This window comes from Sus scrofa, chromosome 6 (genome assembly GCF_000003025.6).
Source record: "Sus scrofa isolate TJ Tabasco breed Duroc chromosome 6, Sscrofa11.1, whole genome shotgun sequence".
NCBI lineage: Eukaryota > Metazoa > Chordata > Mammalia > Artiodactyla > Suidae > Sus > Sus scrofa.
Genome location: NC_010448.4, coordinates 135,766,090 through 135,779,990, shown reverse-complemented (window position 1 = coordinate 135,779,990; position 13,901 = coordinate 135,766,090). Strand labels below are relative to the sequence as shown.

The 13,901-nt window shown below is 44.9% G+C and overlaps 1 protein-coding gene across 3 annotated transcripts in view; it reads left to right on the top strand.

The window, feature by feature from the left end:
- AK5 (adenylate kinase 5) overlaps positions 1-13,901 on the top strand; it is a 274,707-nt gene that overhangs the window by 240,595 nt on the left and 20,211 nt on the right. For all 3 annotated transcript variants that reach the window (XM_003127921.6, XM_021096460.1, XM_013996169.2), the window contains exons 11-12: positions 37-200; positions 3,023-3,139. In XM_003127921.6, coding sequence (XP_003127969.4) covers positions 37-200; positions 3,023-3,139 — 281 coding nt within the window. The remainder of the gene's footprint in view (positions 1-36; positions 201-3,022; positions 3,140-13,901) is intronic.

Genomic DNA, 13,901 nt, shown 5'->3' with positions numbered 1-13,901 from the left:
TTGGGAGCGATGTCTGATACATGACTTCTTTCCTAGGTGGCCCAGGCTCTGGCAAAGGCACACAGTGTGAAAAGCTGGGGGAAAAATACGGATTGACACATCTTTCGACTGACAAGCTTCTGCGGAATGAGCTGTCATCAGAATCTGAAAGAAGCAAATTGATCAGAGACGTCATGGAACGTGGCGAGCTGGTGCCCTCAGTAAGCCCGTCGCTACCTTCTCTGGCTGGGGGCAGATGTGGGAGTGTTTTGATTAATCTAAGCTCCTGGAACCAAGAAACCCAAAAGGACCATAGCTGTGTTTTACCTCCTTCTTCTGTGACAGCACAGAGGCAAGCAGGAGGTCCGCAGTAGAGGCCCATCTGCTGGATCACGTTGTCGAGGGCCCAGGTTCCTTCTGACTTGTTGCTCTGCCAGCCCCTTAAATATTAGCCTATTTCATATTTTCCCCTCAAATTGGTCCCCCCAGTTAGAGTTAAAAAAACCTTTAAAGCAGAAGTGAGCTTGGTGTAGCAGAGCCTAGAATTAGAACCCTCTAGAAAATAATAATATTCCTTTTTTTTTTGTCTTTTTGCCTTTTCTAGGGCCGCTCCCGCAGCATATGGAGGTTCCCAGGCTAGGGGTTGAATCAGAGCTGTAGCTGCCGGCCTATACCACAGCCACAGCAATAGGGGATCCAAGCTGCATCTGTGACCTACACCACAGCTCACAGCAATGCCAGATCCTTAACCCACTGAGCGAGGCCAGGGATCGAACCCACAACCTCTTGGTTCCTAGTCTGATTTGTTAACCCCTGAGCCATGACGGAAACTCCTGAACCCTCTAGAAAATAGAAACTAACATTTTGGTCTAGTTCTGAGAGGTATAATAGCATTAACTTGAAATTTGGTGTCTTCCTTGTGTCGAGGAAGTAAAGAATACTGGCTTTTGTGCGTGTGTGTTCAAGTCACCATCTATCTGTGTGAAGCTGGATGCCACGGGCATCAAAAACCAATCATCCTGGACATTGCTATCTGGTGCAGTAGGTTGAGGATCTGGCATTGCCACAACTGAGGTGCAGGTCGCAGTTGTGGCACAGGTCACAACTGGGGTACAGGATCGATCCCTGGCCCAGGAACTTCCACATGCTGGGGGTACAGCCAAAAACAAAAACAAAAAACAACAAAAAGCAAAAAACAAAAACAAAAAACCATTCACCCCTTCCAGACTAGGTGACGTGCTAGGCTCTGTGGCCAGGGCTTGTATAGTCCACTCCCTAGTAGCTGACAGAGCACATGCCTCCTCTTTAACCAGCTGCGGTGTGTTTCCCACCTGGAAGCCAGCTTGGTCCTCACAAAAGGAAACAGGCCATTGCAGTTGCCTCCTGCTGCCCACTCTTTTCCACCACAGTTTATGCTTTTCACAGCAACCAGAGTGATTGCTTGAAAACCTTTATCCTCACCCCCAGAACCTCCCGAGGGCTCCCCGCCACGCTTAGAATGAAATCCAGAGTCCTTCCGGTGGCTCTGGACTCCAGCTCACTCTCCACCGGCCATCCATCTCCCACCACTGTCCCCTGGCTCACTCCCACCCAACAACCGACCTCCTGTTGCCCCTCCCACGGGCCAGCGCATTCCTGCCTCAGGGCCTTTGCACTCTGCTTCCTCAGCCCGAGTGCCCTTCCTTCACATTGGCATGTAGTTTGCGCCTTTACTTCATCCAAAGCTCTACTTAAATATCACAATTTATCAAAGAGACCCTCCCCGAACACCCCATCTAAAATAACACCTCCCAAATGCTGCTCCTACAGCCCTGCTTTAATTTTGTTCCTAATGGTTCTCTCTGATTATTTTTATATATTTACTCGTTCATCAGCAATTTGTCTTTTTCACTAGAATATTATCTAGGGATAGTTTCTGACTACCCTTGTGATGGCTGCATTCCCCAAGCCCCTGTCCAAAGTCAGGGGATACCAGGGAGCCAGAGAACACAGGGAATGTCCCCACCCCATTTGGGCAGCTAGTAGCATTTTCCTATCTCCACTCCCAAGTTTCCATGTTTTTCATAAGCGCAAGTTTAATTTTTTTTTTTTTTTTTTGCTTTTTATGGCCACACCCGCAGCATATGGAAGTTCCCAGGCTAGGGGTCAAATAGGAGCTGGAGCTGCTGGCCTACACCACAGCTATAGCAATGTGGGATCCAAGCTGAGTCTGCAACCTACACCATGGCTCACAGCAATGCTGGATTCTCAACCCCCTGAGCAAGGACAGGGGGTTGAACCCGAATCCTCATGGATACTAGTCAGGTTCGTTACCACTGAGCCACGACGGGAACGCCACAAGTTAAATTTATTTTTTTTATATACATTTATTAAGATAGGGTGCTTGTGAGGGAAAGAAGCTCTGCACCACAAGTTAAAGAATGAAAAAAATTTTTTTGGTCTTGCCCAAGGTATGTGGAAGTTCCCAGGCCAGAGATTGAACCTGCGCCACAGCAGTGACCCAAGCCACAGCAGTGACAATGCCAAGTCCTTAACTGCTAAGCCACCAGGGAACTCCTAAATCAATAATTTTTTAACAAAAAAAAATGATATTGCTGAAAAATGCTTCTTCATATCTACCAAAAATCTCCTCATTCAGTGCATGTCAATTTTTATAAAATATTTACTGGAAAAAAATCAATATGAAGCACAGTTTATACCATGTTTTGTCTAGTCTTAAGCTGCCACGAGGCCTAATTTGTCGAGTGCTACTATATGAAATATACTACCCTTTTTCACCTGCTTTAAGGTGCCTTTACTTTTAGACACCCTAGTAAAATATAACCAATAAGAATATACCAGTACGAAAAGATACCTACCAATTCCATAGATATTAAAATGGGCTGGAGGGGGCAGGGTGGGGAGAGGGAGATTCAGAATGGATGACATTCAGTGCACTGTCCACTGTTCATCTCGCGGGACCCTTTGCCCCTCCTGCAAAGGGATGACCTGGGAGACCCGTGGTAACTCCAGTGTCGTGCTGACCGCTCTCCCTCTGTTCCAGGGCATCATTCTGGAGCTCCTGAAGGAGGCCATGGTGGCCAATCTCAGCAACACCAAGGGATTCCTGATTGATGGCTACCCTCGCGAAGTGAAGCAAGGGGAAGAGTTCGGGCGTAGGGTGAGTGTCATTACGGGGATCATCCCAGAAGAAAAATAGGGGACATCATTGACACTGGGGGATAAATTCAAAGTCTATCCTTTTCTCAATTACATTAAATAAAATTTTCTATTACTGATGCCAGAAATTCAGCACGCAGACGACACAGAGGAGTGGGGGGTGTGGTGATGCTGGTGTTGGATTTATTGGTTCCAAGAACAGAAACCTCCAACAGTGGGTCACACTTGGATGGATCCATATATTCAGATTTGTTCTTCAGTGATCTGACTTTCTCCATCTTTTGGATTTTCTTTTTTTTTTTTTTTTTTTTTGCCATGCTCATGGCATGTGAAAGTTCCCAGGCCAGGGATCAAACCCCCGCTACAGCAGCAACCCAATGCAGTGACAATGCTACAGCCTTAACCCACTGCACCGCAAGGGAACTCCCTGGATTTTCTTTCTTTGTGTTGACCTCATTTGCTTCCTATCACAGGCTTATATTCTTTTTTAAAAAGCACTTTTTTATTGAAGCATGGTCGGTTTATAATGTTAGTTTTAAGTGTACAACACAGTGATTCAGTTTTACACACACGTATATGTACATGTAAAAAAAAGAATATATATATTCTTTTTCAGACTCTTTTCCCATGTAGGTAATTACAAAGTATTGAGTATAACTCCCTGTGCTATACAGTAGGTCGTTGTTGTCACAGGCTTGTATTCTATCATCTGACTCCCCAGAAAAGTGTTTCTCTTCTCCAGTGGGTCCAGCAAAAACAACTCAGGGCTTTGTTTCTTTATTCTGGATGACTAGGTCATGAGTCCATCACTGTGGATATCCAGGATTGGCCTGGTCCAGCCTGGAGGACCAGAGAAGGGATGGGAAGAAAGGAGAGAGGATGGGTACCACACCTGAACCACACAGACTGAGAAAGGAATGGGAGCTATGCAAAGGAAAATAGGATGCCTTTAGAAGAAGTCAGGGAGAACGGATGCTAGACAGGCAGAATCGCAGAATCGGATACCTGCACCCCTCCACCTCCCACCATCCCAGCCTCCCCAAGTCCCACCTTCTCCTAGTGAAGAGGGTGGGTTGGAGCCATTCAAAGGGGAGCAGCAAAGAACATCGATCCTGTCATTTAATGAAGCTACTCTGGACTGAGCCCTGTGCTCCACACGTCACTACATTATCTCTAATCTTATAAAGTCCAAGCAAGAGGGGGAAAAAGTGGTCCCTATTTATTAAACAAAGACTCCAGAGTCTACGGGAATTAATATTTATATAGAGATCTCTCTCAAACATTTTAAAACATTTTTATGTATATTATTCCATTTGATTTATTTTGATGACCTTTTAAATAAGGAAAGATGGTATCTTCTTTATGGTAATGATGATCAGCTAAGCCCAGAGCAGTTACATGACTTCCCCACAGCCACACAGCTAGTAAGTGTCAAGTCACTGGTAAGTGACTACTGGTAGGACTAAGATTGGGGGAGGGGAGAGGCATCTCCATCCAGCTCTCACACTGCGGCATTAAGGGGAGTTGTGCCTGTGTATCTCCTGGGGGGTAATTTGACTTCCTTCTGAGAGTCTCTTTTTTTTTTTTTGGTCTTTTTAGGGCCACACCCATGGCATAAGGAGGTTCCCAGGATAGGGGGTCCAGTCGGAGCTGAAGCTGCCAGCCTACACCACAGCCACAGAAACGCAGGATCCGAGCCATGTCTGTGACCTACACCACAGCTCACGGCAACGCCAGATCCTTAACCCACTGAGCAAGGCCAGGGATCAAACCCTCTTCCTCATGGATACTAGTCGGTGCATTAACGGCTGAGCCATGATGGGAATGCCTGAGACTCTTTATTTAATTTCCTTAGATGCTATCTAAATATTAAAAGGATAATTGCTCACTCTCCCTTGCGTTTCCTGCTTGCAAGCAGAGTCAGAGATAAAAGTTCCCGGCCCATTTGGCAAGGGGGGGGCCTGACTGCCCCCAAGGCTGATTTTCTCCATCGCAGCTCAGGAGTCTTTGTCAGCAAGATGGGGGTGGGCAGGGGGAAATGGGTTTGTGTGGCAGAGCCTGGGACCCTGGCAGTTCCAGGCAGTTTCTGGTGAGCAATCACACACCAGAATTCTAATGAGCCTTTTTCCACAAAACAAACCACTTTAGGAGTTCAGCCTTCCATATAATCAACGGCTTTTTTTACAACATAGGACTGGAAGGATTCTTCTCCTTTTTTAAAATCATGGTAATATTTGATCGCTTTCTATTTACAGAACAGAAAATTCACCACCTTAACCAGTTTTAAGTATACGGTTCAGTGATGTTGAGTGAATTTGTGTTGTTGTGCAACCAATCTCCAGAACTCTTTTCATCATGCAAAACTGAAACTCCACTCCAGGGAACAACAACTTCCCATTTCCCCCTCCTCCGGCCCCTGGCAACCACAGCTCCACTTTGCATCTCTATGAACTGACTACTCCAGGTCTCTCACATAAGTGCAATCAGACCGATTTGACCTTTTGTGGCTGGCTGATTTCACTTCACAGGCTGTTGTCAAGGTTCATTCATGTTGCAGCATGTGCGAACATTTCCTTCCTTGTTAAGGCTGAATAATATTTTGTTGTTCATTCAACAACGGCTACTTGGGTTACTTCCACTTCCTGGCTGTTAGGAACGTAGCTGTACAAATAGCTCCTCAAGACCTTACTTGCAACTCTTTTCTTTTTTTTTCTTGTTAGGGTTGCAACTGAGGCATATGGAGGTTCCCAGGCTAGGGGTGGAATCAGAGCTGCAGCTGCCAGCCCACGCCACAGCCACAGCAACATGGGATCCCAGCTTCATCTTTGAACTACAGCACAGCTCATGGCAATGCCAGATCCTTAACCCACTGAGCGGGGCCAGGGATCAAACCCACATCCTCATGGATACTAGTTGGGTTTGTTTCTGATGAGCCACAACAGGAACACCCCTGCTTGCAACTCTTTTGAGGTATATAAACAGAAGTGAAATTGCTGGATCGTCTGGTAATGCTATTTTTAATTTTTTAAGGAATCAATATGTACCTATACATACTGCCAGCCATAGTGGCTGCACCATTTTGCATTCCCACCAACAGCACACAAGAGTTCCAGTTTCTCTGCATCCTCGCCAACACATACTTTCTGGGGTTTTGGGTTGGGTTTTTTATTTGTTTGTTGTAGTAACCATCCTAATGGGTATGAGGTAATATCTCATTGTGGTTTGGGTTTGCATTTCCCTAATAATTAATGATGTTGAGCATCTTTTCATGTTCTTGTTGGCCATTCATATGTCTTCTTTGGAGAAACGTTTATTCAAGTCTTTTGGCCATTTTTTTACCCAGGCTGTTTGGTTTTTGTTGTTGAGTTGTAGGAGTTGGGTTATATTCTGGACTTTAACCCCTTCTCAGGTGTATTATTTGCTAATATTTTTTCCTATTGCATAGGTTATTACCTTTTCATTTTATTGACTGTGACCTTTGATTCACAGTTTTTAATTTTGATATAATCCAATTGATCTATTTTTGCTTTTGTTTCCTATGTTTTTAGTGTCATGTACAAAAAAATTATTGCCAAATCTAGTATTGATGCTATTCCCCTATGTTTTCTTATAAGGAGGTTGTACTTTTCACTCTTACATTTAGGTCTTTAATCCATTTTGACCTAATTTTTGTATATGGTATAACATAAGAATCTGTCTCCATTCTTTGCATATAGACAGCCAGTTGTCCCAACACCACTGGTTGAAAAGACTGTTTTTCCCCACTGAATGGTCTTGGCACCCTTGTGAAAAATCATTTGACCATATATGTGAGAGTTTATTTCTGGGCTATATACTATATTCCATTGGTCTAAATTACTAACTTTTTGCCAGTATCAAACTGGTTTGATTACTGTAGCTTTGTAATAAGTTTTTAAATCAGCAAGCGTGAGCCCTCCAACTTTGTTTTTTTCAAGATTTGCTTTGGCTCTTCAGGGTCCCTTGAGATCCCACATGAATTTTAGGATGAATATTTCTATTTCTGCAACAACAACAACCAAATGCCATTGAAACTTTGATAGGGAGGAGTTCCCATTGTGGCACAGCGGAAACAAATCCAACTGCAATCCATGAGGATGTGGGTTCAATACCTGGCCTCGCTCAGTGGGTTAAGGATCTGGCGTTGCCATGAGCTGCCGTGTAAGTCACAGATGTAGCTCGCCTCTGCCATTGCTGTGGCTGTGGTGTAGACCAGTAGCCACAGCTCCACTTCAGCCCCTAGCTTTGGAACTTCCATATTCTGCGGGTGCTAAAAAAAAAGCACAAAGAAAAAAGAAAAGAAACTTTGCTAGGGATTGTGTTAAATCTGTTGATCACTTTGGTAGTATTGACAGCTTAACCATATTGTCTCCTGTGGGTTGTGTTACATTTGTGTCCATTCTGATCTTCAGTGTCCGGGCCGTGAATAGTGTCCCTGGGGATACTCTCTGAATAACCGAGGAACAGGGCATCTTTCCTGCACCACCTCAGAATAAGGGCCTGTGCAAGCCAAGGGGTGAAAGGAGATCCAGAGAAGAGGAAGGTGTGATTACACCCTTGAAGGGCTCCCTGCTGAGTGGGGATTGGCACTTGTATAAACACACCAATAAAACACAAGGAGGAGAATTCCTGCTGTGGTTCAGCAGGTTAAGAACCTGACATAGTGTCCATGAGGATGGGAGTTCAATCCCTGGCCTCGCTTCGTGGGTTAAGGATCCAGCATTGCCATAAGCTGCGGCATAGGTCAAAGGTGCAGCTTGGATCCTGCGTTGCTGTGGCTGTGGGAGCTGTGGCCGGCAGTTGCAGCTCCAATTTGACTCCTAGCCTGGGTACTTCCATATGCTGCAGGTGTGGCCGTAAAAAAAAAAAACAAAACAAAACTTTAAAACAGGGGTGGGTCATGAGTGCTGGCTGCTGTCCTTCAACAATGTTGACTGAGATTCAGGCTTCAAGGTGGCGGCTCTTTCTCCACCAGGTTATGTCACATTTGACCTTGCCCGTGAACTTTTTTTAAAATATTTTAATGATTTTTATTTTTCCATTATATTTGGTTACAGAAACTCTGTCAATTTCTACTGTGCCGCATAGTGACCCAGTCACGCATAGCTATACCTTCTTTTTCTCACGTCATCCTCAGTCATGCATGATCCATCATAAGTGGACCTTGCCTGGGAACTTAATGTCCAGGAGCCCTAGGAGGGTCTCTGGGAAGGTCAGGAGGGTCAGGGCAGGTCATGCCCTTGCTTGGCAGTGCTGGCAAAAAAATCCTTTTCAGTGTCTTTTTTTTTTATTATTATTATTGTTCTCAGTGGCAGTAAAATGGTCTTTTGAAATCCCCAAATGGCCAAGAGTGATAAATAAGGTATTGGGTAAAAATGAGCATTTTTTTTTTTTGGTCAACTACTGTATGGAACCAACAGCAAAAGTATGATCTTTATTCTCCTTTTGAGGCTTTCTGAACTGGGTCGGAAGGCACATATCTGAACCTAGACCTACAGGACCCGCACCGTTTGGAGCAGTGACAGCGCCGTTGTGTTCTTGTAGAGCCTCCCTCAGTGGTATCTTTAAAGCACATCACTTACGCTGCGGGGAGTCAGAAAACTGCATTTTCATCTCTGCCATAGACTAGTGTCACCCTGCCCAGGTCACTCAACTTCAGATTCATCTTCTGTAAAACAGAATAATAACATAGCTGCCAAACCCCATTTAGAGGGTTTTGTGACCGTCAAATGAGATAACATGCATAAATGGGTTTTCTAAGCTATAAAAAACTAAAATATCATCTAGTTTAAGGTCACTCTTTTTTTTTTTTTAGATTTTTTTATAATACTTGATTTACATTATTCTGTAGGGTCACTCACTTTTATTTATTTATGTATTTTTATTTTATTTATTTATTTATTTTTGCTTTTTGCTTTTTAGGGCCACACCCACAGCATATTGAGGTTCCCAGGCTAGGGGTCAAATCAGAGCCATAGCCTCCGACCTACCCCATAGCCACAGCAATGCAGGATCCGAGCCACGTCTGTGACCCACAGCTCACAGCAGTGCCAGCTTTTTAATGCACTGAGTGAGGCCAGGGATCAAACCTGCAACCTTATGGTTACTAGTTAGATTCATTTCCACTGCGCCACAGTGGGAACTCCGGGTCACTCATCTTTTAATCACACTTTGTACAAACCCATTAATGCCTCTCCATAATGCCTTTCTCCTTTGTTTATAACCCAGAATATAACCCAAGTCAGTTAAGGACTTTAGATGGCCAGCTGTCTGTTGCTGGCCTTTGAGTAAGTATGAATTCAAAGCATCCCTATGATCTACTTAAAGTCAAGCAAAACTTTCTCTCCCACGGTGGGCCCTGTTCACACAGGGTTTAGAAAGTGTCAGAGGGAGTTCCCGGTGGCCTAGTGGTTAAGGACCTGGTGTTGTCACTGCTGTGGCTTGGGTCACTGCTGTGGCTTGGGTCACTGCTGTGGCTCAGGTTTGATCCCTAGCCTGGGGATTTGTGCATGCCCAGGTTCCACAACTTTAAAAAAAAAGGATGGAGGAGTTCCCTTAGTGGCCCAGTGGTTAACATACCCTACTAGGATCCATGAGGATGAGGGTTCGATCTCTGGCCTCACTCGGTGGGTTAGGATCTGGCATTGCAGTGGCTGTGGTGTAGGCTAGTAGCTGCAGCTCTGATTCGACCCCTAGCCTGGGAACCTCCATATGCCATGGGTGCAGCCCTAAAAACCAAAAAAAAAAAAAAAAAAGGTCAGAGAAGAGGCCTAACTAAAACTTGGGAGTGAGAAAGAGTCTCCAATGTGATGACTGGATAGTTTCAATCAATGTAAAATTCGTGATGCCCTTTCAAATAATATACAAGTATCCCCTTTCATTACTGAACTGACGACCTTCAAGTGAAATATCTGCAAAGACAAGTCTTTTGAATTCTGCTGGAAGGATTTGCAAAGATCAAGCATAATCTTGATTTGTCCCTGGGTACAGCAATTTAGAAGGTTCTAATATCAATTCGGCTTGTGTTCGAGAGAACACACCCATCCCGCCAAAACAAGCACCTGCTTTGAACCCGACCAGATGAACAAAGATCCTACAAACAGAGAACGAGCCACTGTTGATTCATTTATGCCCTAAAAGGACCCCACGATTTGTACAGCCCCCTCCAAATTACAGGCAAGTAATTAATTTGAAATTTGGCAAGGACAAATACAGACGTCAGATTTTCCCCAGAGATGCAGAGTAATCGGCCTGGCTGAGAGCACAGCGAGTGTTCCTTCTGGACCTGTCAGCCCTGCGACTGTTTGAAGCCCATTCAGGCCTGCGGATGGTTTTCCAGCCCCAGGCATTTCACCAGCCCTTCTGTGTCACAGAGACTCAAGCCTGATGTTTGGCACCATCTGTGGCTGAAAAAAATCCAGTTCATTTAGTTAGGCTGATGCTTTTGCCTACCTGTAGCTGATGGCTCTGAGAGGCAGGTCCTCTGAGGATCAGCTCGGCTACCATACATGACACCACGAAAAACTACATGCAAACTCATGCTCATAGCTTAGGGGTGAGTCTGTGTGTGATTTCTCTGTTACCGCCTTATCTTCTGTTCCAAAGCCTGGCTTTTTCCCCCATTGAATTAATAAGCTGTGCCTCATTATCCAACATAGTGTATTAGGGAAGGGGAGGTTGTTAGTGGTATGTGTGTGTGTGTGTGTGTGTGTGTGTGTGGCGCAGAGAGAGAGAAAGGAGGAGAGAAAGAGGAGAGGGTGGGGGGGGGTGGGGGGGGAGAGATAGAAGGAATATGAAGGAAGAGTTGGGATTTCTCACCACCATGCCCATTTCCTACCCCTTTTGTGAAGCCCTGGTTGTAGTGACTTCCTGTTCACAGGCCTGTCTTCAGAGCCTGGCTTTATGAGTCCATGTCAAATCACTTAACTGTACATAGTTCATTTCCTCTCCTATAAAATATAGATGGAAATAGCTACCTCCAGCCATTTAAAAAAAGAAAAGAAAAGAAATCTTGCCATTTGTAACCACATAGATGGATCTAGAGAGCATTTTGCAAACGGAAACAAGTCCGATAAAGACAAATACCACATGACCTACTTATATGTGGAATCTGAAAAACCAACCAACCAACCAAAACAAAACAAAAACAGACTCATGGATCTAAGAGAACAAACAGGCAGTTGCGAGAAGGGAGGCTGGGGGTAGGGAGTAAGCCAAATTGGTAAAGGAGATTAAGGTGTATAAACCTCCAGTCATGTAATAAATAAGCCACAAGGATATAATGTACAACATAGGAAGTAGTATCAGTAATATTGTAATACTTCGTAGGAGGCAGACCATCACATCATAGTGAGCATTTCATGATGTATGCAAATGTCAGATCACTGTGCAGTACACCTGAAACTGACCCGATATTGTAGCTCAACTATATTTCAATTAAAAAAAGACCATAGGAGTTCCCGTCGTGGCGCAGTGGTTAACGAATCCGACTAGGAACCATGAGGTTGCGGGTTCGATCCTGCCCTTGCTCAGTGGGTTAAGGATCCGGCATTGCGTGGGCTGTAGTGTAGGTTGCAGACGCGGCTCGGATCCTGCGTTGCTGTGGCTCTGGCGTAGGCTGGTGGCTACGGCTCTGATTGGACCCCTAGCCTGGGAATCTCCATATGCCGCGGGAGCGGCCCAAGAAATAGCAAAAAAAAAAAAAAGACCCAAAAAATAAATAAATAAATAAATAAAAATAAAAAAGGACCATAGTGGGGAAAAAAAAAAAAAAAAAAAGACCATAGTGGAGTTCTCATTGTGGCTCAGCAGTAACGAACTCAACTAGCATCCATGAGGACATGGGTTCAATCCCTGGCCTTGATCAGTGGGTTAAGGATCCAGCATGGCCATGAGCTACAGTGTAGGTCGAAGACAAGGCCCAGATCTGGCGCTGCTGTGGCTGTGGTATAAGCCGGCAGCCGCAGTTCTGAGTCAACCCCTAGCCTAGGAACTTCCATATGCCACAGGTGCGGCCCTAAACAGACAAAAACAAAAAAAACAAAAAGACAGGACAATAGCTCCTTCAATTCTTGTTGGAAGATCGAATGGAATCCCTGAAATGGGCCTTACACATGTCTAAGCCTACATACGGTGTTCAAAAAATCGTTACAGCTTTTTTTCCAAAATTATGTGTATTTTTTTCTGACTAGAAATAGGAATTATATAGATATGAGACAATACAGGAAAGTGTAACACAAAGACTGACTAACCACCCAGCGGTAACATGCTGATGTCCTGTCTCGGTTCTGTTTTCATGCGGTTAAAATCATACAGAATACATAACTAACCTAATAATAGCTGCTGTTTTTTGAGCACTTAAACTGCCAGGAACCGAACTAGATGTCTCACCTACGTCATTGTATTAATCTTTTTTCTTTTTCTTTGTCTTTCGTCCTTTTAGGGTCGCACCCACAGCATATGGAGGTTCCCAGGCTAGGGGTCAAATTGGAACTGTTGCCACTGGCCTACGCCAGAGCCACAGCAACGCCAGCTCCGAGCCACGTCTGCCACCTACACCACAGCTCACAGTAACACCGGATCCTTAACCCACTGAGCGATGCCAGGGATCGAACCCTCAACCTCATGGTTCCTAGTTGGATTCATTTCTGCTGCACCACAACGGGAACGCCCATTGTATTCATCTTTACAGTCCTATTCTGTAGGTATTGTTAGCCCCACCTTATAGATTAACATCTCATGGAGGGTATGTGTGTTCCTCCTGACTCTCCCTGGTGTGAAATCAAAAGGCTTTCCTGAGTTCCCGTTGTGGCTCAGCGGATTACGAACCCCACTAGTATCCATGAGGATGCAGATTCGATTCCTGGCCTCAATCAGTGGGTGAAGGATCTGGTGTTGCTGTGAGCTGTGTTGTAGGTTACAGACATGGCTGGATCTGGCGTTGCTGTGACTGTGGTGTAGGCTGGTAGCTGTAGCTCTGATTCGACCCCTAGCCTGGGAATTTCCACATGATGCAGGTTTGGCCCTAAAAAGCCAAAAAAAAAGGACTTTCCTGTGTTAACCCAGCATTTACACTACAGCTGCCAAACTCAGCACATATTAACAGAAGTAAAATGCATAGGATTGTTCTTGCCTTTCCCTCCCAGGAGTCTCTTAGCTGAAACTCTGGCCTTAGCCTGACTACGCAGATGAGCTTTGGTGGATGTGTGGATAATGACCGTATGTCCCACTGCCTTGCTGCTCTTGACCACTTCTTAACTCTTTAGCTACAGAATAAGTGATTCTGTTTATCAATGCATTCTAACCTGCGAGATGAGCTCTTAGCAAAAAAAAAAAAAAAAAGTTTTGAGGCTGGAGGCCAGCCAGGGAACTTTTCAGTTGGTGTTTCCTGGTGGTTTGGAATTGTGGGGAGCTTTGGAATTTTCCACTTGAGACTTTCTGTACTCTTTTTCTGACTTCCGGTTCCCTGCAGAACTGTCGACTGTGTAATGGCACTATCAGGGCAGGCATTATGTTGGCGATGGGGTGGAATTTTTTTTTTTTTTTTTTTTTTTTGTCTTTTTGCCTTTTCTAGGGCTGCTCCCGAGGCATGTGGAGGTTCCCAGGCTAAGGGTCTAATCAGGTCTGTAGCCACCGGCCTACGCCAGAGCCACAGCAACGCAGGATCCGAGCCTCGTCTGCACCTATACACCACAGCTCATGGCAATGCCGGATCCTTAACCCACTGAGCAAGGCCAAGGATGAAC